This window comes from Numenius arquata, chromosome 7 (genome assembly GCF_964106895.1).
Source record: "Numenius arquata chromosome 7, bNumArq3.hap1.1, whole genome shotgun sequence".
In the NCBI taxonomy this organism is placed as follows: Eukaryota; Metazoa; Chordata; class Aves; order Charadriiformes; family Scolopacidae; genus Numenius; species Numenius arquata.
The window spans coordinates 53,151,037-53,178,207 of record NC_133582.1 but is presented as its reverse complement, the minus strand read 5'-3'; the positions used below and the strand labels follow the sequence as shown (position 1 = coordinate 53,178,207).

General features: G+C 42.3%; 1 protein-coding gene across 1 annotated transcript; it reads left to right on the top strand.

The window, feature by feature from the left end:
• Window positions 1-822: 822 nt before the first annotated feature.
• SNX10 (sorting nexin 10) lies at window positions 823-21,364 on the top strand. Its single transcript, XM_074150396.1, has 6 exons — window positions 823-878; window positions 6,573-6,659; window positions 8,678-8,778; window positions 9,351-9,449; window positions 17,604-17,819; window positions 18,271-21,364. The coding sequence occupies exons 1-6, from the start codon at window positions 855-857 to the stop codon at window positions 18,347-18,349; spliced, it is 606 nt and encodes a 201-aa protein (XP_074006497.1). The 5' UTR covers window positions 823-854; the 3' UTR covers window positions 18,350-21,364.
• The last annotated feature ends 5,807 nt before the right edge of the window (window positions 21,365-27,171 follow it).

Below are 27,171 nucleotides of genomic sequence, written 5' to 3'. Positions count from 1 at the left end.
GGCAAGTGGGAGAGGTAAAGGGGGAAGGCAAATTGCAGATCCTTTTCCCGCGGTGGCTGTTTTTGGGCAGGCGGTGTGTATCTAAGCTAGCAAATGTAGGAAGCTGCCCTGCTCTTCTCCTGTGGGTGCCTGTCCCAAGCAAACCGCTGGTTTACAGGACTGCAGAAAATCTGTCGGGATTTCCAGTGAAAGAGTAGGTTTAAAACATAAGTTAATGATGGGATTTCTTGATTTGGTGTAATTATATACTTCCCTACATGGAGGCTTTGAAGACACGGACGCTGTGAAATTTAGCCTGAGTGTTCTCTAGCCTGCAGGATCCAACAGTTTGTCTCTCCGCTTATCTCCCTTTCAGAGAAACGGTTGAGAGGAGCTTTTGATTCTGCTGACTCAGATGTTTTAGCATCTCTTGGACCTCAGCTGTGGTCACACAGAGCTGGGGGGAGGCAGGAGCAGCACCCCCTGGGCTGTGATTGAGCATGGGGGATGCTGGCTGCGGGGACCTGTTGGGATGTGGGTGCAAGGATGAGCCCCAGGGCTGCTCTTGGAGTGATGGATTTCCAGAGGTGGGCAGGCATTGCTGGACTGTCATGTACGACAAATATCCCCAGATGGGACTCACTCAGTGCGTCTAAAATGGGATTATTTTTTTTTCTAAATTAATTAATTCTTAGATATAGTTAATGCAAACATGTTTTCTGGTATATATGGCACTGAGCCTGGCTGTTTCTACTGTTTACTAATGTATAGCAAAGTAATAATGACCTTCAAATAACTACTAAATGCCAATCTTATATCTGTTTTGTGGTTTTTTTTTTTTAGGTTGATTTTTATTGTAATACAAACCAGTGAAGATGACACCAAAACATGAAAAACAAGTAAGTTGCATCTAATAAAAAAGGGTTCTGGTTTGGTGGTTGTGGATTGAATTTCATTAAGGTTCACGTGGACCAGGAAAGATTGGTTGTATTCTTCATGCTTTTAATTGCCAGGCTACAGAATATTCTGGAGTGATGCAGTGCCAGTTCCTTCTGTTAAAAGTTGGATGGGAGAATCAAATATTCATTGGATTAGAGAGAAGGAGAGTAAGTGACTCTGTGCACAAGGGGCTCGGGCACTGAGATAGGAGAGGACTTGGATTTCAGTCTTCTCTCCATCAGTCTTCAGGTTTTTTATAGGACATAATGGTTGGAGCTGGGTCTGAACTCTGATTACCAGATGCATGGACCACAAGAATCACACTTGCATGTTCTCCTTTGCTCAGTCCCAACGAACATTAAAAGTTTCAACAAATTATTTTGTGTCAGCCATTAGTCTCTTATCAGCCTTACTACTCAGCGTACGTGGAGTGAAGGTGCCAACACTCCCAGCATGAAAAGCCCCATGTCCTTTGTGGTTGATCCTTTTACTAATAGGCAGCCTCATGGGAAACTCTATTTTTTGTGGAAGCTTTGTGGAAAATGACTCTTCAGGGGTTATTGACTAATCAGATGTGTAACAGTGGCACCGTGGAGCATGAGGTTATCACCTGATATGGTCCTGGTCTTAGAGATTCGAATTAAAATGCAACTGGAATGATTGATGCAAATAATCATCCAATGCGAGATTATTTTTATTCGTACTCCTTGTCCCCCCCCCCCCCCCCCCCCATATTAAAAATAGGAGATCTGACGTGGAAACATCTATTTTCCTAACAGGAAAATGTTAAAAGGAGACTTCTCAGAAACAGAGTTTTTTGTGGTCAAATTCAATGTAGTAGAGCTTCTGGCTTATCCTTGTCTCTGAGCAATCCATTGCATTGTGCAGAAATACTTCCAACAGGAGAAAGGAGGAGGGAGGGAAGGAAAAATAAAAAGAATTAAAAAAACAAAAACCAAACAAACAACAAACAAACAAAAAAACAAACAAAAAAAGAAAACCACCGAAAAGAGAAGGACTTCTTGTGTTTGCTTCAGCTGGTATATTCTTCCTTTTGAGGCAAATCCAAATGGGAACATTTAATTTTTCAGTGCTTGTGTCTACATGACCTCAGTGCTGTTCTTTGCATAGGACTTTAACTGTAACCATGAGGGAGTAGGGGTAGACCAGGCTTGGGGGTCACTTTTTGGCCATTTTGTCATTTATGTGTGACCCTAACTACTTGGACCGCTGCAGGCCTTGAGGACAGGGTAGCAAAATGCCACCAGTGCCAGCCATGCCTGAACTAGCTGGCACAGAAATCACGGTGGTTTTAGCCAGGAATTAAAAGGCACATCCAGCCAGAGAAGCTGCTCTGCTGATTCCTGCTTAAAAAGTAGCCGTAACTACTTAATGTAGTAGTTATAACTACTTTTGGGGCAGGTTTGAAGTTCTTCGTGAGGATATTTGGGCCAGCATGGCTACTGTGATCCATGTCAAAGCTGCAGTGCTAGCAGTTTGGCTAGGAAATGTCTTGCTTATGAATTTAGCCATTTCCAGGGAGAAGAAATAAATAGTGGTGCTACTTTCTCCAGCAGCTTTCTGTTGGGTCTGTATTGTTCCCAGTGCAATGGGCCTCCACGACCAAGCTTGGGCACTGAGCTGTCAGCAGTAAGTTCTGGTTTTGAGATAATTTTTGCACTGAGTTGTTACAGGAAACATATTGTTCTTCAGTGCATGATAGACACACATCTGGTGCCCAAAACGCACCAAAACCAAAAGAGAAAGTACATATAATGTGGCATCATAGCTATTTCTGCAATTCTGGAAAAAACAAGCAAAACTGGGTGGGAGGGAAAGAAGACACCTTGAGCAGAATTGCAGCTGACGAAAGTAAAAAGCCCCTGAAACCTTGGCTGTTTTGGGGCTCTGCTTCCCGGGTTGCATGGCTGGGCTGCAGTGCAGTCTTGTGACAAAAGATGACATTAGTCTTCGTGTGGGCTGTGGGAGGAGGAGTAGGAGAAGGTCAGCCTCACCTCCCTTAGGTGAGCAGCGCATTACTTGAAGGTAGACACGTCTGTTGAGGGCATCCTAATTTTTACAGCAAGATGGAGCGGGCAGGGAGTATATACAGAGGAGAAAGGCAGTTATTACCCCAAACTGCTGTAATCTGGTGACTGTGATGGTGAATGCAGGATAGACTGAGCATACAACAGCAATCTCCCAGAGAAATATTGTGATGCCTAACTCTTCTTGGACCTTAACATAGCCTATATATGAATATTGGCCTTTACAAGCTGACTTTTATAGGGGTGGGGAGGCGTAAGCACCTTTTCTGGCAGTATATCTGCATCTCTACTGGGCAGTTAGGGCTGCTCTGATTAAATCAATATTGTCATCCTAGTGGAGTATTGTATCCTGGAGAAAGACTGTCCCTTCTCTTTTGACCTTTAAGCTAAGTGTGCGATGCTGCTGTTTCAGAGCAGTAAAAAAATCTAATGTGAGCTGGGATTAACGCTTCCCGGCTTCAAGATGTTTATAGGGGAAGTAACCATAGATCTTGAGAAAGGCTGGACATTTTCATTTTGGTTTTTTTTTTTTTTAATTGCTTAATGTTTATCTTGCTTCATTCTGAGCTCAAACTCAGAATAAAGGAAATAAAGGGGGGGGGGGAGAAGAAAAACGCCTAGTCTTCTGCTGAAATCCTGGTGTTTCAAATCGGAGCTGACACTGTGTGAGGGCTGCAGTTTGAGGTGCTTTGCTGGACCACAGATCACTTTCACTCTGGGCTCGGTGATATACTGCCTGGACACCTGCCTGCCATAGTGTGTCTCCTTTCTTCTATAGGTAGAGTCTGAAGGGTGCTTGACTTCCTCAGTATTGAAACTCTGTGACTATTTAATCGGAAATGAAAAGTATACACTTTTTTTTTCTGTAAATTAGCATGGTCTGGAATGGTTTGCAAGGTAAATTAGCATGGTCTGGGATGATTTGCAAGGTAAATTTGGTGATTAGCGTAGCTAATGCAACTTTTAATCATAATGCTTTGGTATAATAGAGGTTGAAAGAAGCATTTTACTCTGGAGTTTATTTTGATTCTGTGCAAAGGAGGGGGTTATAGAAGGTTATTTAGAAATGAAGTAATTTGGGGAACCTGGACAGGAGGACGGACACAATGAGGAGCCGGTGTGGTGGTGGATGTGGGGAAGGGGACCAAGGTTAGGTCATGAGGAGATGTGACTCCTGGGCTGCAGCAGTTGAAGGGAAGAGGAGCACAGTGTCCAGTTCGAAGCTTCCTGGCGTAATTCCATTTTTTTCCATCTTCCAGGACTGATGCATTTAGGGCTTGGGGAAGAAAAGCAAGTATGTTTAGGAGAAGAGGTTGCAGCTCTGGGTTGGAGTGGGTGACAGGGAAATAGGAGGCTGGGGAAGACACAAAAATTGTGAGAAGATGAGACTATGGGTATGGAAAGATGTTACAGTGGTCTGAAAGTATGCTATATATATGTGTGTAATAAATATGGTAGACAGTGAGGCAGGTGAAAAAAAAAAAAAAACCACAACCGAAAATGGTTTCTTCTCCTTTGTTCAGCAGATCGCTTGGGAGGGGAATAATTTCCTCATGTTTCCCGCTAGCGTTTTTGTAGGAGTAAAGGCATGACCCTCAGCTGGTGGAAGCAATTACAGCTCTGTTCATTTGTTCCTCTTGTGTCACGTTGGCATGGGGTTAAGTAGTGCTCTTCGGTGAGGAAAGAACAGCAGAGCTGGTGGGAGCCTCTCAAACGGGGTTTCTTTGACAAGGTGCTTGTGACACGCACCAGAAGGGTTTCCAGCAATAATGCAGAAAAACACCCCAGTCACTGGGAGCTGGACTAAGGGAGATAAAACTGTGGGCTGTATCCAGTCATCAGGCCACAGGCTCCCCATCCCTGAAGCAGTGCCGCCTGGAAATCAGTGTGATAAATGATTTATTCCAGACCATGAATGCCTCCCTGCCATGTACAGGGAGCAGTGACTGTTCGGGGGGAAGAAAAAAAATAATAATCTTTTCCATCCAAGGTTGTCATTGTCCTCCTGTGGGTCTGTTGGAGGTTGCTGGTGGCATGCTGAAGCGTGGGGGGAGACGACTTGGCTGAAGAGCGCGTGTTTCTTTTCTGACATCTGTGGTTTGGGCACGGAGAGACGCGTTTTGAGAGCTTTCTATTTCAAGATTTCTTGATTTGTGCAAAGTCATACTAAAAACGTGTGTTATTTACCAGAGAAGCTGGCGTTCCTCCCACAGTCGATTCCTCTACCTGGGGATCTTGTGCAGTGCCTTCCTCAGGGGGAATATATCTACAGCTTAAAATGATACCGTTTTCCTTAACTGAGTCATTATTTAAGTGGTTGGCTTAGCTCTTTGGCTGAATAGCATATCTAAGCAACTGAAGTAGGGCAGCCTGTTCATTTCCTTGGGAAACAGCAGGTAGTTAAGCACACTTTCAGCCTTTGTATTTTAAAGAGACCTTTTCCATCTCAGTGTGAACATACGGATTTAACGTTTTGTTTTGCTTTGGGTTGTTTTTGTTTAGTTTTTTTTTTTTTTAACATGATACAAGTTTTCATGCGGTCATTAGCTAAAGATACTTGGAAGCATGTAATTGTTTGGCCTCTTCCTACTCCTCTTAGTCATGCCCAGTTACATGGCAGTAATGCCCACAGGCCTCACGCTCCTTCAGGATCCCTCTAAATTATTATGTAAGTGTAGGAATCGAAAGGGAATAGACTATATGTGACAACTTCTGCAACAAACACTCTATATCATTGTCCCCCCCCCAAAATGGGGAATCGTGCTCTGCAGAGTGGCTGTGTTGCTTCCTTGGGCAGGTTGATGGGCAGACTGGGATAACCATGCCCAGGTCCTGTATCCTCAGGTGTACTCTGTGGGATAAGTTCCTGGTGTATCAGGAAGCTTATGTGGCAGAGGAGGATTCATCTCCGTCCATGCGGCATCCAGGATGCTAGGCTTGAGACCTTGAATTCCCTGTGTTGAATCTGTGTCTGGGGCAATTAATAGTGGTACGTTCTTTTCCACTGGGCTGGAGCAAGTCATTTGGGGCATAAAGAAAAGGCAGTTTTTCACCTCCTTGTGGAGGTACCACGCACTTATCAGATCCTTGAAATCAACAGGTACAAATACTTAATTTAAAAAAAACATAAGTACAATGACAAAAGAAATTTAGAAGCAAATAAAATGTTATATCTATGTATTGGGTACATGGAACAGGTTTGTAACACGTTCTTTGTGAACGTTGACTGCAAGGGTGGGAAAAGTCTAATACACCTGCCTAGTTCTCTGTTACATGTGTGACTTTGTTAGGTTTTTAGCTTGTAGCTACTGAAATCACCAAATCTCCCATGCATGAAACATGTATGACTTCTCACAGTATTACTTAATCTGAAACACTCCTTTTCAGCTAGCAGTTTAGCAAGGAATTTCCCAGACATGTGGTGTAGCTCAGATGATTCATTGCTTTTTGCTTCTCCTTTTATAGGGTTGCAAAATTCAATAAAACAGCAGCTCAGCTTTTAATCTGAGCACAGTAGTTTGTGGAAAAGCAGAGCAATCAAGAGAGTCTTTCAGGCTCCCTTTGTCTTCTGAAATTAATCGCTTGATTTTTATTATGCACTTGCAGGAATTTGTAACTGTCTTGGTGAGAGACCCCAGGACACAAAAAGAAGACTCATGGCATTCTTACATAGACTACGAGATATTTATTCACGTAAGTATAAAAAATATCAGCAAAGATTCTTTGGGCTCTTACTGCTGTTTCTGTCCAAGCCAGGGTTCTCTTTGGGGTATTAATGGAATTTCTTTACAACACTCCTGGGAGGCTGGAGGATATTATTCTACTGTTAACAACTGAGATGTGGTGGAACAGGTAAGGTGGGTTGGCCAGAGGCTGTGCGGGGGGTCTGTGGCGGAGCTGGGAGGTGGGCCTCATGTTCTGTTCACACGTGCACTCCACAATGTCTTGCAACAGAGATTGTTCTTAACTTTACTTATCAACTAGAAGGTTGTCATAGTCAGTGATGTCTTGCCATTAAAGTAGTGTGTTCTTCAGGTATTCACAGGAAAACAACTTTCTTTTCAAGTAATTATGTGGTTATATGTACTTTAAATCCTCTTGAGTTTCTTTTTGCCAAGTTGTTTGGCTGCTGCAGTATGGTTGTTTTCAGAGTACCTTGACATTCGTATTATGCTAGTTTAGTGGTGCTTGGATGCCACAAGTAACTACATCTGGGTTTATGATTGTTAATGGGAATGCACTTAGAATTACTGTTCTCTTGTCTCTTAAATCTGTCCTATACATTATTTTGTTTTGTTGATTATTCTTTGGTGGATGACGTACAGAAGGAGTTACCCTCATTTCCCAAATCTAGGTCCAGGGATTTTGATTGCAATGTAAAAAAGTATAGTGTAGTGGATCAAGTATCAGGTGAAGAATCTGAGTTACGTGATTAGTGCTTGGCACAGGACCGAAAGCATTTCCTTCCTGTGTGGGAGAGTTAAGTGTTCAGCGTAATGAGAGCAAGCAGTCAAATGATAGCTTATTGAATGCCCATCGTGACAAGTACTTCTCTCCTGTGTGGCAATCGGAACTGTGAAACTTTCACATTTTGCAATGCGGTTTAAGTACTGGTTCCAAAGCAATGCTGTTTTTGACTTCTGGTAAATAGAAGTTCTGTAGATTTGGCAGGGCGGGTGCTGTATGGCTGTCTTGCAGGCGTTGGTGCTTCTGAGCAGAAGTACGTTGCTGGCTTTCTCAGCGACTGCTAAGTTGGGGTGATGTCATTTAGACCCAGTGGGACATCATTCAGCACTGGGCATCTCTGGGGCTGATAACCATCAGCTCAGCTTCCTACCACCACAGTGCTTTCAGAGACCAGGTCTCTAGGTCAGTCCTACCGCCCAGGGTTCTCCATGGATTCAAAACCTGGGGTCTGCTAGGCTCTCAGACCAGCAGAATTCCCCTTCTGCTCAGCACCTAGAGCATTTGACTTCTTAAGCTGTGAGACATCTAAAGAGTCATCTGTTCCAGAAAGCTGGCATCTTTGGGCCCTCTACAATCTGCTGTCTAGGAGTGGTGGCTCCTGGCAGGCGATCGAGGGCGGGTTGGACTGCAGGCAGATTTATAATGCAGTCCTCTCTGGCAGGTGAGGGGTTTCATCGAAATGTATGCTCCATGGGAAAATTTGGCAGAAGCATTTAATTTCCGTGAATTTTCTCTTTGATGAATTGGCATTTTTCTAGTGGACTAATAGTGTTCTGTGGGAAAATCTCCAACTGCTGCTACTTGGGGAGAGCAGTCACATTCGTTCCTTCGATTTAATTTAAGTAGGATTGCACACTGGAAGAACTGTTTGGCTGGCTGTTTGCAGGATTATGACCAGAATAGCTAAACATGATTTACTTCCCTGCACAGGTTGGCATTATCTGCTGAAACTCTTTTTTTTTCTGAGATCTTTTTTTTCCTGTTACTGCAAGTTACTACCGTAATCCAGATCTCTTGCTTTTAAAAAGAAAAAGAAGCAATGAAAAATACTTCCCCTTAGAAGCAGTAGAAACTGTCACCAGTCCTATCTGAGATAAAGCACAGTCCTTAACCTAACCTGAGTTCATGTCAAGCTTTCCATTGGTGTTTCAGGGATTAGCATCTTGGATGTGTTTCTAATGCCATGCCTGCACTTTAGCTTAAGCTGATTTAGAAAGTAAAATGGTTTTTTTATTTCCCAACAGACAAACAGTATGTGCTTCACAAGGAAAACGTCCTGTGTTAGACGGCGCTTTCGAGAATTCGTTTGGCTTCGGCAGAGGCTTCAGAGCAACGCAGTGCTTATGTGAGCAACTTCATATGTGGCTACTTAATAATCATGAAAGGGGAGGATTGTTTCATCTTAATGCTGAGAATTACAGAAATCGGAGCTGGAAAATGTCCTGTGTTTCTTACTGGCACAAGTTTATTCTGTGCATGGCATTTTCTCTGCCTTAAACCCAGAAGAACGTGGTTGGTACTGATAGCCTTTGTTTGGTGAGCCTCTAATTTGTAACGGATTTGGTCTGTTTCCCTTTGCTAAGCACAGGTGGCAGAAACAGCAATGTGGCGTAGGTCTACGGACCTCCTTTCTGTGCTTTTAGGACATGCTTAGGTTCTGCAAGGACCATGAGGGACTCAGGCAGACAAGCATGCAGGCATAACAACTGGACCAGAAATATCTGGTTTGTTTATTTTGCCCTTTGAGGTGTGTGAGAAGCCCTCCAGTTTCTCGACCTTGTGTTCCCAAATTCCATTTCATGAGCTTCTGGAACATGACCCATGAATTTCACCTGCTTGAGGTTGGCATTTGCTTATTGCATTTTTCTCTGCTGTTTCAGGTTTGGTTTTAACTGTATTTCCTTCTTGTTTATAAAGACAGTTACCTGAACTGCCATCTAAGACTCCCTTTTTCAATATGAACAATCCCCATCATGTGGACCATCGCCGGCAGGGTCTGCAAGAATTCCTGGAAAAGTAAGTACAGCCCATCCTAAAGGTGTTGGCATTTTTATGATGTCATCAATTTTCCTGGTTTAAAATAGCTCATCTCTGGTACTTGAGAGCCACCATGTGGTCATCTGTACATGTTGCACATTTGGCTTGCTTTTTTATTTGCAAAGTCATATTTCATACACGTGACTTCAGTTCTATTGGTTGTAAGGAAACGTCAACTGGGGCTTTTCCATTGTGTTTCATTGCACTGGTTATAAATAATAATTTTGGATTTATGTCACTTTGCAATTGTGTACTAAAGTTGGGAGATCTCTCACTGTGATGTCTATTTCTAGCTTTCAAGAATGAGCTGGATATTTTCACACAAAGAAACAGACATCTCTCCCTCTTTATGTTCATGGAAAAATCAGTGTCATTGTGGGCTAAACCACTGGGAGCCTGGGAAAAGCCTGTACTGAGGCTTCCTAACACAGATACTTCCTATAATGGCAATTAATTTGTTTACCAGTCCCACTAACACAAACAGGCTCTAGCAGCTGTGACCACTTCCAGTACAGCTGCAATCTGTATAAAATCATTCATCCGTGGGGTTATGTAAAGGGTTAGTGTAAAGGACTGGTGTATAGAGTCTGACCTGCCTTACAAGGGAGCACTGTATGAGTCTCAGTCCTGTATCCCTCAGTCCTGCTGCTGTAACCACATCACCTGCAGTGGCAGGGACCCTGTTGGTGTGATTTTCTGCTTTCTCTGCCATTCTCCTAGTACCCTGGCACTGCTGGTGCGTGCGAGAGCAGGCTGCTCGCAGCTGCTGGGGCAGGGATTGTGCATGCCTTTGAAGGCTCTCTTTAGCCACTGCTTGGGGTAAGGGCACGGGGAAATGGTGTGAGTAGAGACTATTCATCTTCCTTCAGTGTCAGCGTTTCCATGAATCAGAACTGCATAAGCAAAGGGAAAAAGGCAAATCTTTTAAGTAGGCTCTAAGCCTCGTGGTCAGTGGGTAGAGGAATATTGGACCTGCTATTTTTCCAGTCATTGTGGCATAATTATAAGTCTTCCTAACAGACAAGAAATCATTGGTCCTGAGCTATATTTGTTAGGCTTAGCAGCTGAAGGCAGGGCGAGCGAACCACTGCAGGAATAGGATAAGGATCCTATAGGGAAAAAAAAAAGGAATAGGAAAAGGATAGCAAATAAACACTGGATGAAGGCACGTGTGACAGGGAAGGGAAAGCAGAAGAGAATCAGACGTGTTTTTTCTGCACCTCAGGAAAGACAGACAGACAAATAGTGTGACTGTGCGTCTAGAGGCGATAATATTAATGATCAGCTGAGGGGTATGGTAGTTCAGGTCTCTGTGTGAGAGCAGCTCAACATACCTGTGCTGCCCCACAGAGTTGTGCGTTTCCAAAATCACTCTCGTTTTAAAATGGCAAATAGACCAGTCTGGTAACAAGGTACAGTATTTCAGCATCAAAAATATTTACGATGCTGTCTGTGCTTCAGAAGCCAAAACACAGAGGCAGGTTCTGAAAACACATCCTCACTCCCCAATTTTGTGGATGCCCGTAACTTAAATGGGTGCTCACAGCAGAAAGTGACAGTGTGCAGTGACTTTACCTTGCTGCTGTTGGTCCAGGAGTTGGGGAAAAGAGGCATCTCTGTTGTAAGGTAATGATTTAAGTGTTTGAACTTGGACGCTGTTTAGAAAGGTGTCACCTTTCTCTCAGCCCTGGGGAATAGTTGGAAGGAATTTTCAGAGATAAGAGTTGTGTTGAGGTGAATTGGCTTGGCACCTTCTGTGCTGTACCATTGCCCTCTGCTGGCTGGCACCTCTGTGCTGCTGCTTACACAAGGCATCTTTTTACTGGCGCAGATGCGCTGCCATGATGCTTTTTTTTTTTTTTTTTTTTTTAATTTCCCTTTTTCCTTTATGAGTCTGAACCAAAGGTTATGAGTTCTTTCTCTGGATTTGTGGGACTCATGGACAAGCGTGTGTCTCTCTGTTTATGTATATATGTATGCACACGCTTGGCTTTACTAAAACTCTACATCTTGATGCTCCATGTTCTGTAGTGCGGCAATGCCAGGGGAAGCAGGACCTCCCTGGTAATTAGGAAGGGGGTAGGAAAGGAGTTAGAAAGTAGTTGCATGGGATGGTGTAACCCAGAACTGCAAAGCCGAGTTTGCCCCAGTGATGATGGCCATCGCTGTGCACAAGCTCACAGCCCCACTGGTGTTTCTTCGTGACTCTGGGAAGACGTGGGATTCGAGTCTATGTGGACCTGTCAAGGGAGAGGTTCCCAGATAACCTCACAAGGCACTGAGGGAAGTGCTGAAAGATGTTATCAGGATCCACGCCATCTCTGAGATGGAGTTTACATCTGTCGCAGTCTCTGTTTCTGCCCTTTGCCCATTGCTGTAGTGGCTTCCCAGGCAGGAGTCACATGCCCCAGGAGTAAGGATGGAGCGGCTGGAGGCTCTCTGGTGTTCGGCTCCTGGCCCTGGGAGCTCCTCCATATCGCCTATACGTGGATGGCTATGGAGTTCTCTTGTCCTCCTCGTGTCACTCCAGGACAGGTTAGTATGGGGCAAGATGTGCACTTAGACAGAGTCTTCCTGAAGCCTCTCTGTGCTGAGCGCAGTAGCCTGAGGCCAACAGCTGGACATCAAAGCAAAGCGCTGGAGTTTGGTGAAATCTGGGAACAGGTGTCCCATTTTGATTTGGCTTTACTGCACAAATGCAGGGCAAGACCTGCTTGTCTCACAGGTTATTATCTCTGAGTGATGAAGAGCTGTGAAGCTCACTTCTTGTCTGGGCGTAATTTAATATTTCAAGAGGCCATTTGCATTAACGGAAGTCAGCTAGCCCCTTTTCAATTATGAATTACTTAGTAAGAATAAGGAAAATTATGTGTTTTTCCTGGTAAGTATCCTCATACCTTTGAGGATGTCTGTAAATTAGCAGGAAAAGCTTATTCTTAAATTAGAGTTCAAAATTAAAACGCTACCTTTATAATATTAGGTTCTATAAGGTCCTTTTTGCTTTCCTTTTTCCTTTGTAGCTGCACAAGTTTAACTTTGGGATTTAGATTGCCTTCACAGAACATCATTTGGGTTTGCTTATCAGAAAACTAATTAAAAAAACTGTTTTCAAATGAAGATGAGTTCAATCACTGGCATTTTTTTATTGAATACAGTTGGTTCCGAAAAATTATGTGGTTGAGGAAAAATAATTAGTCTTCAATTAGTTTATAAGACGTGCGGTTTATGATGGGGTGGAAGACATTCTAGGAGTTTTGAGAAATGCAGCTCTCGGATCCACAGGAGACGAACAGCATGCCCAGTGTGGCTGCTCGGGATGGCTGTGCATGAGGCTCGCTTGGCGCTGGAGCGAGGAAGCCACCCGAAACATGGCTGCCTAAGGCAGAGATGCTCGCTGGAGGTGGCCAGGCTTTTGCTCTCCTCCTCGCCTTCCCCACCGCGGTCCCACAAGCAGGAGCTGGTGCAGGGTCAGAAGACTCTCTCATGGAGGTGTCTCCACCGGGAGCTCTCAGGGATGCGGAGAGTGGGAGACTGGCTCCAAAGGGGACGGATGCCCGCTTGTGGGGGCATGGGTGGCCATGGGGCAAGTGGGACCTCCTCAGGCAAGTGGTGGCTGCCTCTTTCCAATGGAACCTTGGTGATTTTCCTATCTGGTGAGTGCAGTGAATAATGCCCAGCAGGCGCGTGTCGCTTAATCCGTTCTTAAACGTTATCAGATGCCCAACAGTTGCGTCGCAGTTGCTCGCTCTCAGTAGTATTTCCTCCCTTATAAAAAATGAAGGAGGAAACACAGTCGGCCTCTTTTTTTTTTTTTTTTTTTTTTTTTTTTTAAGAGGAAACTGGGGCTTTGTTTGCTGTGGACTGGGGCTGAGGGGCTGGATGCTCAATAGAGGGCACCAAAGCACAGGCTGTCAGCCCCTGCCTCTCAACTCCTCCTGGGTTGTTGGTGGTTTTTTTTCCTTCCCCTTGCTCTTACGATATGATGTAAATGGGCAGAGTAAATTTGTTGAAAACAAAATCGGAGTGTTAACCTTCCACACACATGCAAGTGTGCATCTGTCATTGTATTAGGTTACAGTAGATACAGGAAATCTTTAGTTAGGATTAAGTTGTACTGTTCAGCCATATGTTGTTCTCCTCCAGCAGAACAGTGTATAATATACCTAATAAAATCATGTTGAAGAAAACCAGATTTTGGACCTTGTCCAAATAAGACAAACCACATGTTTTGTCTTTTGTAAATGTTCTTGCCGTAACGCAAGGAAGGAGAAATAGTCCTCGTATAGTATCCAGCATTTCCTCAAAAATGACATTATTTCTTTTGGCTGTGAAGTGACATTTTTCAGCCCTGTTTCTTTAAAGGTCTGGGGATCATGAGCACTTACTGAAAGCTTACAAATAAAGATTCACATGGCCATGAATAAAAAAAAAAAAAATTATTTTATTATCTCTAATTCAAATGTAGAGCCTTATCCTGCAGCCCCCTTAATCACATAAGTAGTCATTATGCATGTGAGCAATCTGGCCGAGAGGAGTGAGATCTCTGACAAGTAATGACTGCTGATGGGATCAAGACTCTCAGGATTTAGCCTTTCGTTCTTATTCCAGGCGTGCATGGAAAGTCTGTTGTTCTCTTAAATATGCCGGGGCAGTTTATAGGAATTATCACCGTGAGCCATGACTCTTCCATTAGCGCGGCGGCAGGGAGAGCTGATTTACATGGCTGCGACGGCGGCTTTGCGCTGACACCGGCTGTAATAAAACTGCTGGAGAAGCACCGGGAGCGCTACTGGTTGTGCGTGGAAACCACACGGGCGTTCAGCCTCTGCCCGGGCACCCGAGTACCGGCACGATGACACTCCGCCTTGCCTCTTGCCTTCTTAATTTGTTAGGTGGTGTGTTGGTAATTTTGATATTTGAAGACTTTGGAGCCAAATCCGTTTGGTTCTTTTATAGCCGCACAACCCTTCACGCAGCGAGTCCCCAGGACAGCGAAAGCCCTGGAGAGCAACCGCTGTACCAGCACTTCATAGTACTAGTAACATCTGTTGATAAATGCACGGTTATTTCCTCAAAGGAGGAGTATTTTGAACAGGAAAGCATAAGGCTTACGGATAGCACAGAATTTATTTTCCATTTTGATTGCTTGAAGGATGCAATTAAAAAGCAATCTAACCTGTTGGTTCAGAGGGGGTGGGAAAAGCAGAAGTTATTTTTTAATTAAACAAAAAAAGAAATGCTTCCAGGGTATGACTGGGTGAAAGGTGCCCATATGTTTGCTTTCAGGATGGTTTCAAGTGGTTTGCAAAATGCATGGAGTGTTTGGTCCCTTCCCCCCCTTATGAACATATACATATGCACACACATATGCACACACATGTGATTAGCTTTATGAACATTTCTTTCCATTTCTTTGCCTTGGCTTCTCTTCACTCCTTTCACCTCCAGATGGCACTATGAAGCAGAAAAGAAAATTACTGTGAAATAATGAGTCCCATGTAAAGTAAAATTGGAAATTGAATTATAGCTGCAGAAAAAGGACAGTAGCCTTGAGGTCCTGATCAGTCTGTGCTCTTATCACTTTTGTTTGCTGTTCCATGTGTTAGGTTACTGCCGAGTTAATAACAGTGCTTTAGCAGTTCAAGGCTTAGCAGAATTGTACTGGACATGAAATAAAGCTAAAATGAATTTGTGTCCAATATCATTGACATTAGTGCTCATTACTTCTCTGGTGTAATGCCTCAAACCATCTAAAATCAATTTTAAAGATTAGCCATTATTTTATAAAGAAAATAAAATACATTTCAAACAGCAACAGAGCTGTAAGTGTAGTGTAATCTCATGAACAGTTAGTTACTTGTGCTTTTGCTGGTTGGCAGGAAACTTTTGAAGGTTCGGCAAGAGGAAAATCTGTGAAACTAAATGCCATCCGCGGAGTTTAATGTCTTGGCTTTTTGCTGGGTTACTTGGTATTAGACACGCAAATGTTAGAATCGCAGAAATGTGCATCCCCTCATTGTGCTCATAAGCCTGGGAAAAACGGTAACTCTAGTTACTCTACAGTAAACTCCAGCGTGTTGGGGTTTATGTTTTTGGTTTTCTTCAAGAGGAGGAAAAGAGGAAGTAGAAAATTTACTCCCTCAAGCGCATAAACCATAAATGCAGATTTATTGTGTGGAATGATACTTTTTCTTTTACTTTTTGTTGCGATGTTTGTCTTTGGAATGTATGTTTATCGAGAGTCAAGGCTGAAATCCTCTTTTAGTGGCAGCTGAATGATGGCTTTTCAAACTCTATTTGTGCTGTTGCTGTCCAGGTGTGTAGACCTGTAAATTCTGTGTTTTAAATATTTTTTACAACATGTTTGCTGGCCTCTTGCAGACTACAAAGTTTTTTCTGTATATTAATACGCAGCGTGCGTTGATTTTTACAGATGTCTATTTGCTATGTTTATTTTCAAGTAAAATTGTGAGGCTTCAGATTAAAAAGGCTTTTTCTAGGTATGAAAGTCTGCTTATTTTGAACTTCAGCGAAATGTGGTCCCTCTTAGACTGAATTTCATATGCACCTGGTAGATCATTAGGGTCATTGCAGACATTTCCTCATTGGGAAGTGTCAAAGTTTGAATTATTTGGTTGAGACTGTGTATGTTTCCCTCGGCAAACGAAACATGCATGCACACAAATATCCTGCATTTTCAGTTGGATAACTCTTATTACTTATTTTAATTTGTCAAATTTTTATAGGCTTAGATGAAGACAGAAATCCTCTAGTGTATTTATTAAATGTTATTGTAATGCTGACCACTTTAGAGAACAGTTTTCAGAATGTATTTGTGTTTTAAAACGTTATAGTCCAAACACACAATTAATCTTATTTGAGACAAGGAACTAATCAGTTATACTTTTCATTTTAGTCAAAGTACCTATAGAATGCAGTATTTCTTTTTGCTCTTACTAGTTCTTACATTAATGTCATCTCTTGTTTCCTATTGCATAGCAATTTTTTTTTTGGTGATGACTGTAACCTAAATGGGTAGAAATAAGTAAATATTGACTCTTAATAGTTTTCATTTGTTTAAAGATATTTTAATAATTTTCTGTAGAGCACTGTTTGGCACGGTCATAGGCTCTGATGACTTTATTGCATGAGTAAAATTACACATACATATAAACAAAAGAGTCTCTTGTTGATCATTCTAGGATTTGCGTATTAAAGAGTTCCCTCTTTAGAGAACTGTTGCAGCAAAGTTGCCTTTTTTTTTCCTTCAAAATAGTGATGATAATCCTTAATTAAAGTATCTAGACAACTTTCTGTGTTACTGGAATGTATTGTATTTTGTTTACTTTCACTTGATGTAAGTAAATACTCCACGCTAAATTTATTTGAAGACTTAATTTAAAATATATATAAACTAAAGATCAAAATGGACTTTTGAAAAAGAACAGCTGGAATGAAATAGTATTTAAGATTCTCTGCAAACTGTTTGCAAGTTAATTTAAATCAGTGTTCCGTATTAGCATTTTCATGCTACTTTAAATGTACACGCATTTGTAAAAGTGTAAATGATTTTGGCTAGTGTTGGCTCTGTTATTTACAGGTATTTCAAAGTCCTGACTCTGTGTGTCTGAAGTCCTCCGTCTTTGTACATGCATCTTTCCCCCACCCAACAAACTGGCAACTTGTAATTTTTAGAAAAGCTTGGCTATTAAAAAAAAAAACAAACAAACAAACAAAAAAAAAAAACAAAACCAAACAGTTCTCAAACAGAGACCAAATTTTTGTAAGAGTATATGTCTCCAACTGCCTAAAAATCATTAATTGATCCATGTGGTAATAACAGATGGTTAAATGCAAGAAATGTCCTTGAAGTTATTCTAATAGCAGATGTGCCTAACTATTAGCTTTGTGTTTTTACTCACCTAAAATTCCAAATAATGTAATAAAGAAAGTAACACACACCTAATCATTTTAATATGTTCATTACCTTCTGTTACTGATTTAGGATTCATCTGAAAACTTGAAAGCGGGACATCATTTAGAATTTGTGGTGGTAAAACACTTCAGAATATATGCGTGTCTGTGCATCTGTATAAAAGCATTTTACTTTTTTTTTTTTTTTCCTTTTTCCAGGATCCTCCAAGACACGTTACTGCTTTCCGACAGTCGGCTTCACCTCTTCTTACAGACTCAGCTGAGCCCAGAAGACATGGAGGCTTGTGTCTCTGGACAGACCAAATACTCCGTTGCTGATGCGATTCATGAGTTCGCCTCTCTGAACAGACGCTTTCCTGTAGAAGACGAAGAGAGAAAAAAAGGAAAAACCGATGGGGACTCTGATTCAGAGAGGTGATTTCTGTATTTCCTTACTTTCTGAGATTATATATACGTACATACACACGCGCATGCTTCACTTTTTTTGTTGATGTAATACTAAGATAATGAAAAAATTAATTGACTGAGATTTTATTGAGCTGTGACAGCTCATCATAGAAGTCTTCACACACACCTCCACACTGAATTAATGAATGCAGTAGAAATTCAATTATCTGCATTCTGATTATGTGAATTTCATTTAGTCAGACTTGAATTATTCGCGTTTAAATTATCTTGCTAAAAAAATATCCAACTGCACTCCAAATGGCTAATTAAAAGTCCAAATTTCCTGTCTCTCTTTGTGACTGGAGATAATTAAAGTTCTCCTCTGTTACTCAGGCTTTGAGTGTGTTGTGAAAACCAATTTCCTCCTTTTTTTTTTTTTTTTTTTTCTTTTCTTTCCTCTCTCTCCCCTTTTCTGCAGTTCATCCTCCGGGCTCGGACCTAGTGATGACAGCACTTCGTGCGGATGTAAAGCAAGCCCAGCTTCTGAAGAATCATGAAAATTCATTTCTGTATTGCTATCTTAAGGACAGTACGAGACAGATTCCGCTCTGTTTACTGGTTGCGTGTACCACGTAAACACGGCTGGCTGGTAACACGTACCTAAAAGACACGTCGTCAGTACAACCATACGTCCTTACAAAATTTTCAGAACAGACCTCGGTATTATTATTTCTTTGTTGATTTATTGTATATGTTGATTCAGGTCTACACACTGCCTATTACACTTAGGTTTTTGTGACTATTACAACCTCAGTATTGGGTAAGTCAGGTTCTGCTGGCATGCCTGGCAGTTAAAACATTTCCCTTAATGTATCTGATCTGAAAAATAAAGGTAACTTAATTCCTCAGCTTAAAAGTTGGTACATCATATCAAATAAATTCAAAGCATCTTTTTGTAATTTGCATCAGAGAAGTTTCATCTTCAGAAGTCATTTGACATTGGTGATGAAATTACACACCCCACAAGGTATTCACTTTTTAAAGTAGCTCAGCAACATCAGCAAAACAACATTTGTACAAACTATATGCTGCTGGCAATTTGAGATATATTTATATCTTCCCCTGGTCTTTCTGCAGTGTTGATGGGAAGCTTGGTTTTATCATGCATAAGAACTGCAGGCCAAAATCCTTGAGCCTGATTGATTGGAAGTTAGAAATATTAATAAAAATGACTTAATTTTTAGGCTTGCTGGAGATTCTTAGTTCCCAGGGAACGATGGATACTTGTTCCTGGTGAAAATCCTGGACGAGGCCCACTGAAACCAGTGGCTGAATTTTGCATCGGCCTCTCTAGGGCCAGGATTTCACCCGGCGTGTCCAACTTCGGGCACATACGTTTGCAGACGCCGGGGGAGATGTTTTATTTCAGCAGTTTAAACGGAGAGTATCTCCCTCTCCGAGATGATGATCATCACGAGGCTGTAACCGTACGGATGTGGACCTCTCCCCTCTTTGGGAGCAACAGGCGCTGCTGATTTCATTGTGGCTGTAGTTAACACGTCGGAATATTGACTTTTTCACAAACAAAAGGCAGGCTCGAGCACAACTTCCTAACCACCAACACTTATTTTTGATTAAACGTCAGTTTTGCTCTTTATTGTTAACAGCAGCTGCGTAGTGTCTTGTCCCAGATTCTGTCAAAGGAATATGTTTTACTGTGGTGTTGTATTTATATTTGACATTTAACTGCTATTAAAAAGAGCTAGGGGGTCTGATCACCCTAGCAAAGATCCCATTAACTTCAGTGCTGTAGTTACCGCAGAGAAATGCATACTTTGGTTTGGTTTGGGGTTTTTGTTTTGGTTTGGTTGGTTTGTTAAAGAATTATGTGGATACTTTCAAACAAGGAGTATTTTAAACCTGTGAATTACAGAAACAATAGATTATTAAGTAGCCAGGTAATAAAGGTTAGCACAGGCGTGTGTGGGCATGCTTTATTGAAGCATCCAGCTGGGAATCTGTGTAATTTTAGAAAAGTGTTTTAATAGCCTGAGGATAACATCTCCTAGGTAGCTACTTTAAGCCGCTGTATTTTGTTGATGGTAGCACTTTTATGAGATAAATATCCGTGTTTCTTTTTGCTTGGTCCTATTCAATTGCACAAATGTATCTATTCACCTTCTCAGCTTGTGTGTGAGTTAGCAGCAAAGCTATTTTAACGTAAAAGTGTTAAAATTTAATTAAAAGCAACAAGTTATCACTAAAAGTAGCTTAAAAAATAGCTGTTATTGCCAGGCAGAGATGTTTGATTACTTGACTTTTTTTTTTTTTGAGATGGCACATTACAAGAAAAATTGTGTAGCAAATTTGTTTAAAAGATGGGGAAAATATAAAAAAAACCAAACTGGAATAATGTCTGAGAAAGATATTAATGTTTTTATTTAATGCAATGTTAGGGGAGTGGTTTTTTTATTTTGTTTTAAAAGACTGATCTAAACTGTTGAAGCACTTTACAATTCTGGCCTATTAACACATCCTCAATATCTGACAAAAATTACAGAAATACAAGGTTTAGAGAGCCTTTGTGGCTTTTTTTTTATTTTTAAATTCCAGGAGCTTATCTGTATGCCAGTGAGTGTTTTCCAAATGAAGATGTTTCTGAAATAAATACTTCTTTTCTAATAGTTCTAGTGTTGTTCTGTTATTTTCTTTGTCACCCTGCTCAAAAATTCGAGGACTACTCTAATGGAACTTTTTTCTCAGCTTTGACAGAAAATTGTTTAAATATTTATCTTTTGAATGTTGTTTGTGTAGCTAGTATTACTGGAATTTTTCTTATTAAAGGGGAAGGAAAAGTATTCTATGCTCTAGAATGTCTTCTTTTTGTATCAGCTGTATTTATCTGCATATAAATGCTTTAAGACTTTTTTTTTTTTTTTGGAACATTTAAATATAACTGTTACAAATTTAAATGTAAAAAAATTACTTTTAATGACTTTCGTGACCAGTGATTTGGTGATTTTTTTTTTTTTTTTCAATACTATGTAATATATTTTGATTCAGTTTGGTATTTTGACTCTCATTTTTTATTTGTGAATAACGCTGATGTTTTCTGTTAGTTTTATAAACTAGGTATTAGCCCATTTAAAATATCATATAATACCTATTGCTAATTTACATCTATCGCAGTAATTCTGCACTCAAAAACTGTAGCTTAGAACTTTATATTTTCCATTTTTACAGTGATTTACTAAAACCTTCTAAGTGATTAAAGAAAACAAGTTACCACTTTTTATTTTGTGCTTAAACCTGCCAGTAAGGCTTCCTTTATTTCAATATCAATATGCTAATCACTTTATGACTTACCATGTGTAATTACTCTTCAACTATTTTTGTAAAGTGTGTGTGTATACATATATGTGTGTATATATATACACACACAGTGTTGTGTTTGGGTTTGTTGTTACTGGTTTTGTAGAAAATGTAAAGTGAAAATAACTCCTGTCTTATGTGCTATCAAATTCTATAATGTGTAACTTAAGGATATTGTAAACTAGTATTAAGCAACCTGTTACTTGCAGTGTCGTTGAAATATACTTTCAAGAAAGATGAGAAAAAAAATCTTTTGGAATGAAATTTTTAATTTAAATAGCAATGTCATTTTATAAGCATTGAGAACGTTTATATTCTTAAATGCCCCACATCTACCCCTGCAAAATTCTGTGCCCAAGTCTTTTTTTGGTTTGGGTTTTTTTTTTTTTTTTTGATATGTGATATATTGGAATTTTTTTCCAGAGCAGTATTTAAGTTATATAGGTACATGGTATTTGTGATGTGCTCTGTTGTAAAATACAAGGTACAGATAAAGCTCAGCACGTCCAGGGGTGATTAAAACCACCTCCTGTGTTTCTCTGTCGTCTCTCTCTAATTGCTGATGACCAGGGAGAAAGTAAGGCAGCGGATTTTTCTTCTTTTTTTTTTTTTTTTTTTTCCTCCCCACTAGCTTTTACAATACTGCGAAAACGTAAATCAATATTCCCTGCATCAGGTTGTGGTGCTTCTCATGAAAGGCCTAAACGCTTTGGGAAAGACACAGTTACTCTGTTCCTCGATGATAAAAATACTCCACAATGAGTTAAATCGCTCTTTACATAATAAAATAAAACCGCCTTAGAAAATAACTCAAGTGACCTTGTAAAACAGAAATCAAACTTTCTACTTGGGGCTTAACCCCTCGATTTTTTTAATTTGCCGGCCCCCCCCCCCCCCCCCAGAGCCCACGCCTGTCCCTGGCTGTTCGTGCCCGCCTGCCCGGCCGGGGGCGGCGAGCGGCAGCCCCGGCTGCTCGCCAGCGGATGCTCCCGCGGGCCACCGCGCTCTGCGGCCGGGCAGAGAGAACTTTAAAAACACAGGGAAGGAAAGGAACAGCCGTCACACGCGGGAAAGGCGCCGGCAGCATCACCCCGGTCGCGCTCCCCGGACCTTCCCCGCGCCCCGTCCCCTCCCGGCGCTGCCCCGGGGGCCGCGGAGCGGAGCTGGGCGAGCGCCTTACCTGGGGCCGCCGTCCTCTCCGCTCCGCCCCGCGGAGGCTGCCGCCCCCTCGCCTCCCCCCCTCCCCGCGGTGCGCAGCCGCCCGGCCTTGATCCGGTAACTCGTGGCAACCGCAGCCCATGGCAACGGCGGGGGGGAGACGGGGGGGACGGGCGAGCCCCCTCCCCATCCACGCGTGGCCGCGGAAGGCGCCGGCCCGGTTCTACCCACGGGGCGGCGCGAAGACCGGCCCCGCAGCCCCCTCCTTCTCCTCCCCGCCCCTGGGCTCCGGGCCGCGCCGCCAGGGGGCGCTGTGGGCCAGGGAGAAGCGCGAGGCGGGCGGGGCGCGGAGCGGGGTGCGCTGGCAGCGCGCTTGGCTTCCGCGGGGGCGCGGGGCGGGGGGGGGTCATCGCCTATTTTCCCTTTATTCCTCGGTGTTACTGCTCCCCGTCCCCCATCCCAGAGCCCACCCATCCCAGAGTCATCCCCCCCCCCCCCCTCCCTCCGCACAGCTCCGCATCCAGGGACAACCAGGAGGCGCCCCCCCGCGCTGGGGATGGGGCTCAGCCGAGGGGGGGGGGGGGGGGGGGGGAGGGTCGAGAGGACTGGGGGCGCACTTGCCTCCCCACGGGGGAGTCCCCGCCGCGCCCCACGCACCGACCCCCCCCCGGCACAGCAGCACCGGGCTCTGCAATTTTTAAAAAAATGTATTTATATGTAATAAATATTACAATTATATACAAAAGATATATAAAATATATAATACACAATATATTTTTATAATAATATATTACTATATATTTGATACATGCATTTATAATAATATATAATTTGTATATAATATATATTATATATAAATTTATATATTTTTATTTTTATGGAAAAGCAATATAAAAATATGATAATATATAATTTATATATAATATATATTGTATGTATATAATTTTTTTTTTTTTTTTAATGTAAAAGCAATTAAGGGCCAGCGCGAAGCCAAGGTGTGACATTTGCCAGCCTGTGTGGCAGGCAGGCTGTGCTGAAATGGGGGGGCCTTTCCGCGGAACAACAAGAGCCAAAAGGCCGTGTGTCACCCGGTTATGTAAGACACAATCTCGCCTGAAAATGCACAATGAATCGGGAAGGATTTATGTAATTAATTGACCAGTCTTAACCTGTTATCGTGATGTAAGGAATTTGGAACTCATTAATTTGGGCCCTGACAGATTTCATATTAGAGCTGGCAAATATGGATTGAGCCTCTTATTCTTGTAGCAGCTGGAATTTCCATGACAGTGAGGATTAGTGAAGAAGACCTATTGCTGGAGTCAAACTGCCTCTTTTGTAATCAGCAGCCCTGCTCTGCATTAAAGGGGTAATGGGAAAGAGAAAAAAAAAAAATAAATACCAGAAGGAAAAAAAAATAAAGAGAGAGAAATGTATTCATGTACGGAACAGAGCCGGGGAGGGAGAGGAGGGACGTATCCTGGAGAGCAGCGGCACCGGAGCGGGGCTTTCCCGGCCCTGTGGCAATGAAAATGCCATGAAGGCAGCCCTGGCGTGGTGGAAAGGGAAGATGCCCAAAGGACGGGTCCGCAGCATCAGCGTGGGGCTTGCTGCCTCTCGGTCGGACCTTCAGATGGAGTTCCAGGGAGCCACCGAACGCTTGGGGACACAGTGTCAGAGGTTCTGGGTGGGGGCTAGGGGCTGCCAAGGGCTTGGAGGGATTTAGGGGTTTGGGTTATGATCCTGGGCAAGTGGGGACCAGGAGGTACCTGTCTTCCAGCCTGGACCGTGACGCCCTCCCCAATGGGGAAAGGGATGCTGAGGGGAGGTAAGGACCAGGTTTGGGGGCAAGGACAGGCCTCCAACCGGCCACAGCAAGGGTGACTCTGCATATGACATCCCCCAACTTCCCGCGTACAAAGACAAGAGTAAGAAAACTCCCTTTGTCTGCTGGTTCACGACGGCCTCTCAGTACGGGTTTTCACGGTGCCTGACTGGGGAGGGCCCTCATCCGATTATCATTTCTAGGCATTGATGTAACAGTAATAACATCGAGTGCAGACTGTATGGAAAGAGTCTGGGAGCTTTTATTTTCTCTCCTGGCAACCTGTTAATGACTGCTCTGGTACCGAATACAGTTGTTAGAAATGACTTTAAAAGGTTTCCATGAAGCATCATCGTATTTCTCCCTGCAAAGTGTTTACTTACTCTTGTGAAAAATGCCATGCGAAGATGGAGGGGTATTTTTCCTTTTCTCATCGCTGCTTTGCCTTATGCTTTTTGGTGGTTGAATATTTCCCCTCCACGATCGCTTAGATCCACCGTTTGTTCCTGTGGGTCATTTCTGTATCGTAACCGGGGAGAAGGGAGAAGATGCAGAACGGGTAATTGACAGTAAAACCAGAGTTGTTTGCAAAGACTGTAATGGGAAATGCAGATTAAAAATAAAATGCGGCAAATAAGGCCCATGTGTCTTGAATTCTCTGGTCAACCTCATCCACGTGCATATTGGCCTTGTCTTCCACTGTTGTGCCCAGGTGGTTGTATGATCCTGGTACCAAAACTCGAGCAGTCAGTCCTGAATTTGAGAATCTCCACGGGGCTGAGCATGTGGTGCTGGAGACCTGCCCTTACCAAATTGCAACCTCTTTGGAGCAGGGCTACTGTGTCCTCCTTGTGGGGCTGGGTCTAGCTCCGTGGTAGCCTTTACCTTGCTCTGGTAGCTGCCAGCTAATAATCTGGATCATAGCTTTAATCTCCTTGATTTAAAACAAAAACACCCAACCCAGACCAATAGGGTCTCCTTCAAAGAGTATCTTTTACTGACTCCTGATAAATTAAAAAATCTTAGCACATGGAAACTAGCTCAGATTTCCCCCAAAGGCATGGAATATTTTATCTTTCATGGTGGTACACAGACCCGACTCAACCATCGTCTCCCCAAGTCTATCTTTGCTGTTTTGAACGACCAGGAGTGGCAAACCGCTCAGGTACTACTGCAGCTCTAGGCTTTGCTCAGATGTTCCTCTTGTTGAAGTGTTGATCAGGCACAGCTAATTTCCATATCAAATGTTCCAGTGTATGCCTGAGCTTAGCATTATTTCAAACAACAAAACACAGCATTTTTAAGTTTAAACGAATATTGTAATTATAAGCACTTGCGCTTTTCCTTCCCGTGGATATATTTAAAATACGCCTGAGTAATCTAACTTTCCTGTGACACCCATGATTTTGGGTGCTCACAAATTTAAAGTTAGTATTTACTACTTGTATTTACTAGAATTTACGAGTATCTACTAGTTGGGGTTGGTTTTTGCTCATAGGTAAGAAAAGAGTCATCAGCTGAGATGGGCATTTTGCCACATTCCTACACTATTTTTATTCTTTGATAGATAATCAGAAAGCAAAGCAAAACCATGATACAGAAAACCAAATTCAGAAAAAACACACAGTTAAACCTTCAGAACAAAAATATCTTTGCTGCAGCTATTTTGTTACTTATACCAATACAGAATGCCTGTTTTAATTTATGCGCAAATACTAAATGCAAATTTCAGACTAGAGGTGGTTAAGAAATATCAAGCGCTGGTTCAATTGAAGGCGATGGAAAAAACTTTGTGCTGCTTATACTGAAGGTGAAAAAATTCTGTCTTCCAAATGGCACTCAGATTAAAAATGACATTCTTGTTCGAGCCAATAGGTGGCCTTTTTGAATGTGCTATAGTTAATACTTTTTCCTGAAAACCGCAAAAAATGTCTGCTTTGAAGTAGAGAGCATTTTCAAACAGTACTTTTCAAACACTGAAAACATATTTTTGTTTCGGAAAGACAATCGGTAGTAGATGAAGTTCTGGATGTATTTCCTAGTATTCTAGAAGTTTTCAGTGTACTTGTGTTTGCGTTAAGTCCTGAGTCTTTGTTGGAAGAGTAGCCTGTATATAGCAATAGGATGGCGTCTTATTATATGGCAAGAAATGTCTTATAAGTGCTGTTTATATGAATCTTCTCTTTTACCACCATTTTCCACTCTATAAAAGACCCACAACTCTTGCTACTTGATCTAAGATGGTGGGAGAAGAGGTGGAATATGACTGTCAATTTGGTCACACAAAAAAGGAAGTCTTAAAGCAAATTTGGCTCCTGGGTGGTTTGAATTTTGCTGGCAAGTCAAAGTTCCCCCTTGGCACCAGAGTCAGCACACCACTGACTGGAAGTAGGAAGTTAATAATTCGTCTGTGTTTATGATAAAGTTTTCCTGTCTAGAGTCTCAAAGCCTTTTGTGATGAGGAATTAATTCAACCTTACAATAAACAGGATCTACTGTTTTACAGCTGGGGAAACTGAGGAACAGTGAGGCAACGCACAAGGATGTACGGGGCGTCTGTTGCAGATAAGGGAGGAACAAGGATCCTCCCGCTGCTGGGCTCCACGGCTTTACCTGCTGGGAGGGACAAGGTGCCACGCTCCTTGAGACAATCTCACCCCAGCTATCAGCACAAAGGGTTCCTGAGAGGTAGTGGAGGAGCCTCCAGTCTTTGATTTTTGACTTAAAACACCTGAAAGGGATTTGCTTTTTTGCTTCCAAGCACTGTGCACTTTTGCACTTGGAAAACAAACTCCCTCTGGCATCTGTTGCATCTGAAAATTTTGGGCTTTTTATCCTTTGGGTTACAGCATTCAGATCAGAGATTTATGTCTATTTTGGCAAAAAGGGGGTTACTCACTCCTCTCTCTAATTAAAAAAGCAGAGGTGAGAAGAGAGAGGCAGTTAGGATACCTTGTTTGTATTTGTTAAATAAGCAGCACCGATGGGATTTTCTCTGAGGGACACTTGCAGAAGTGCTGTGGT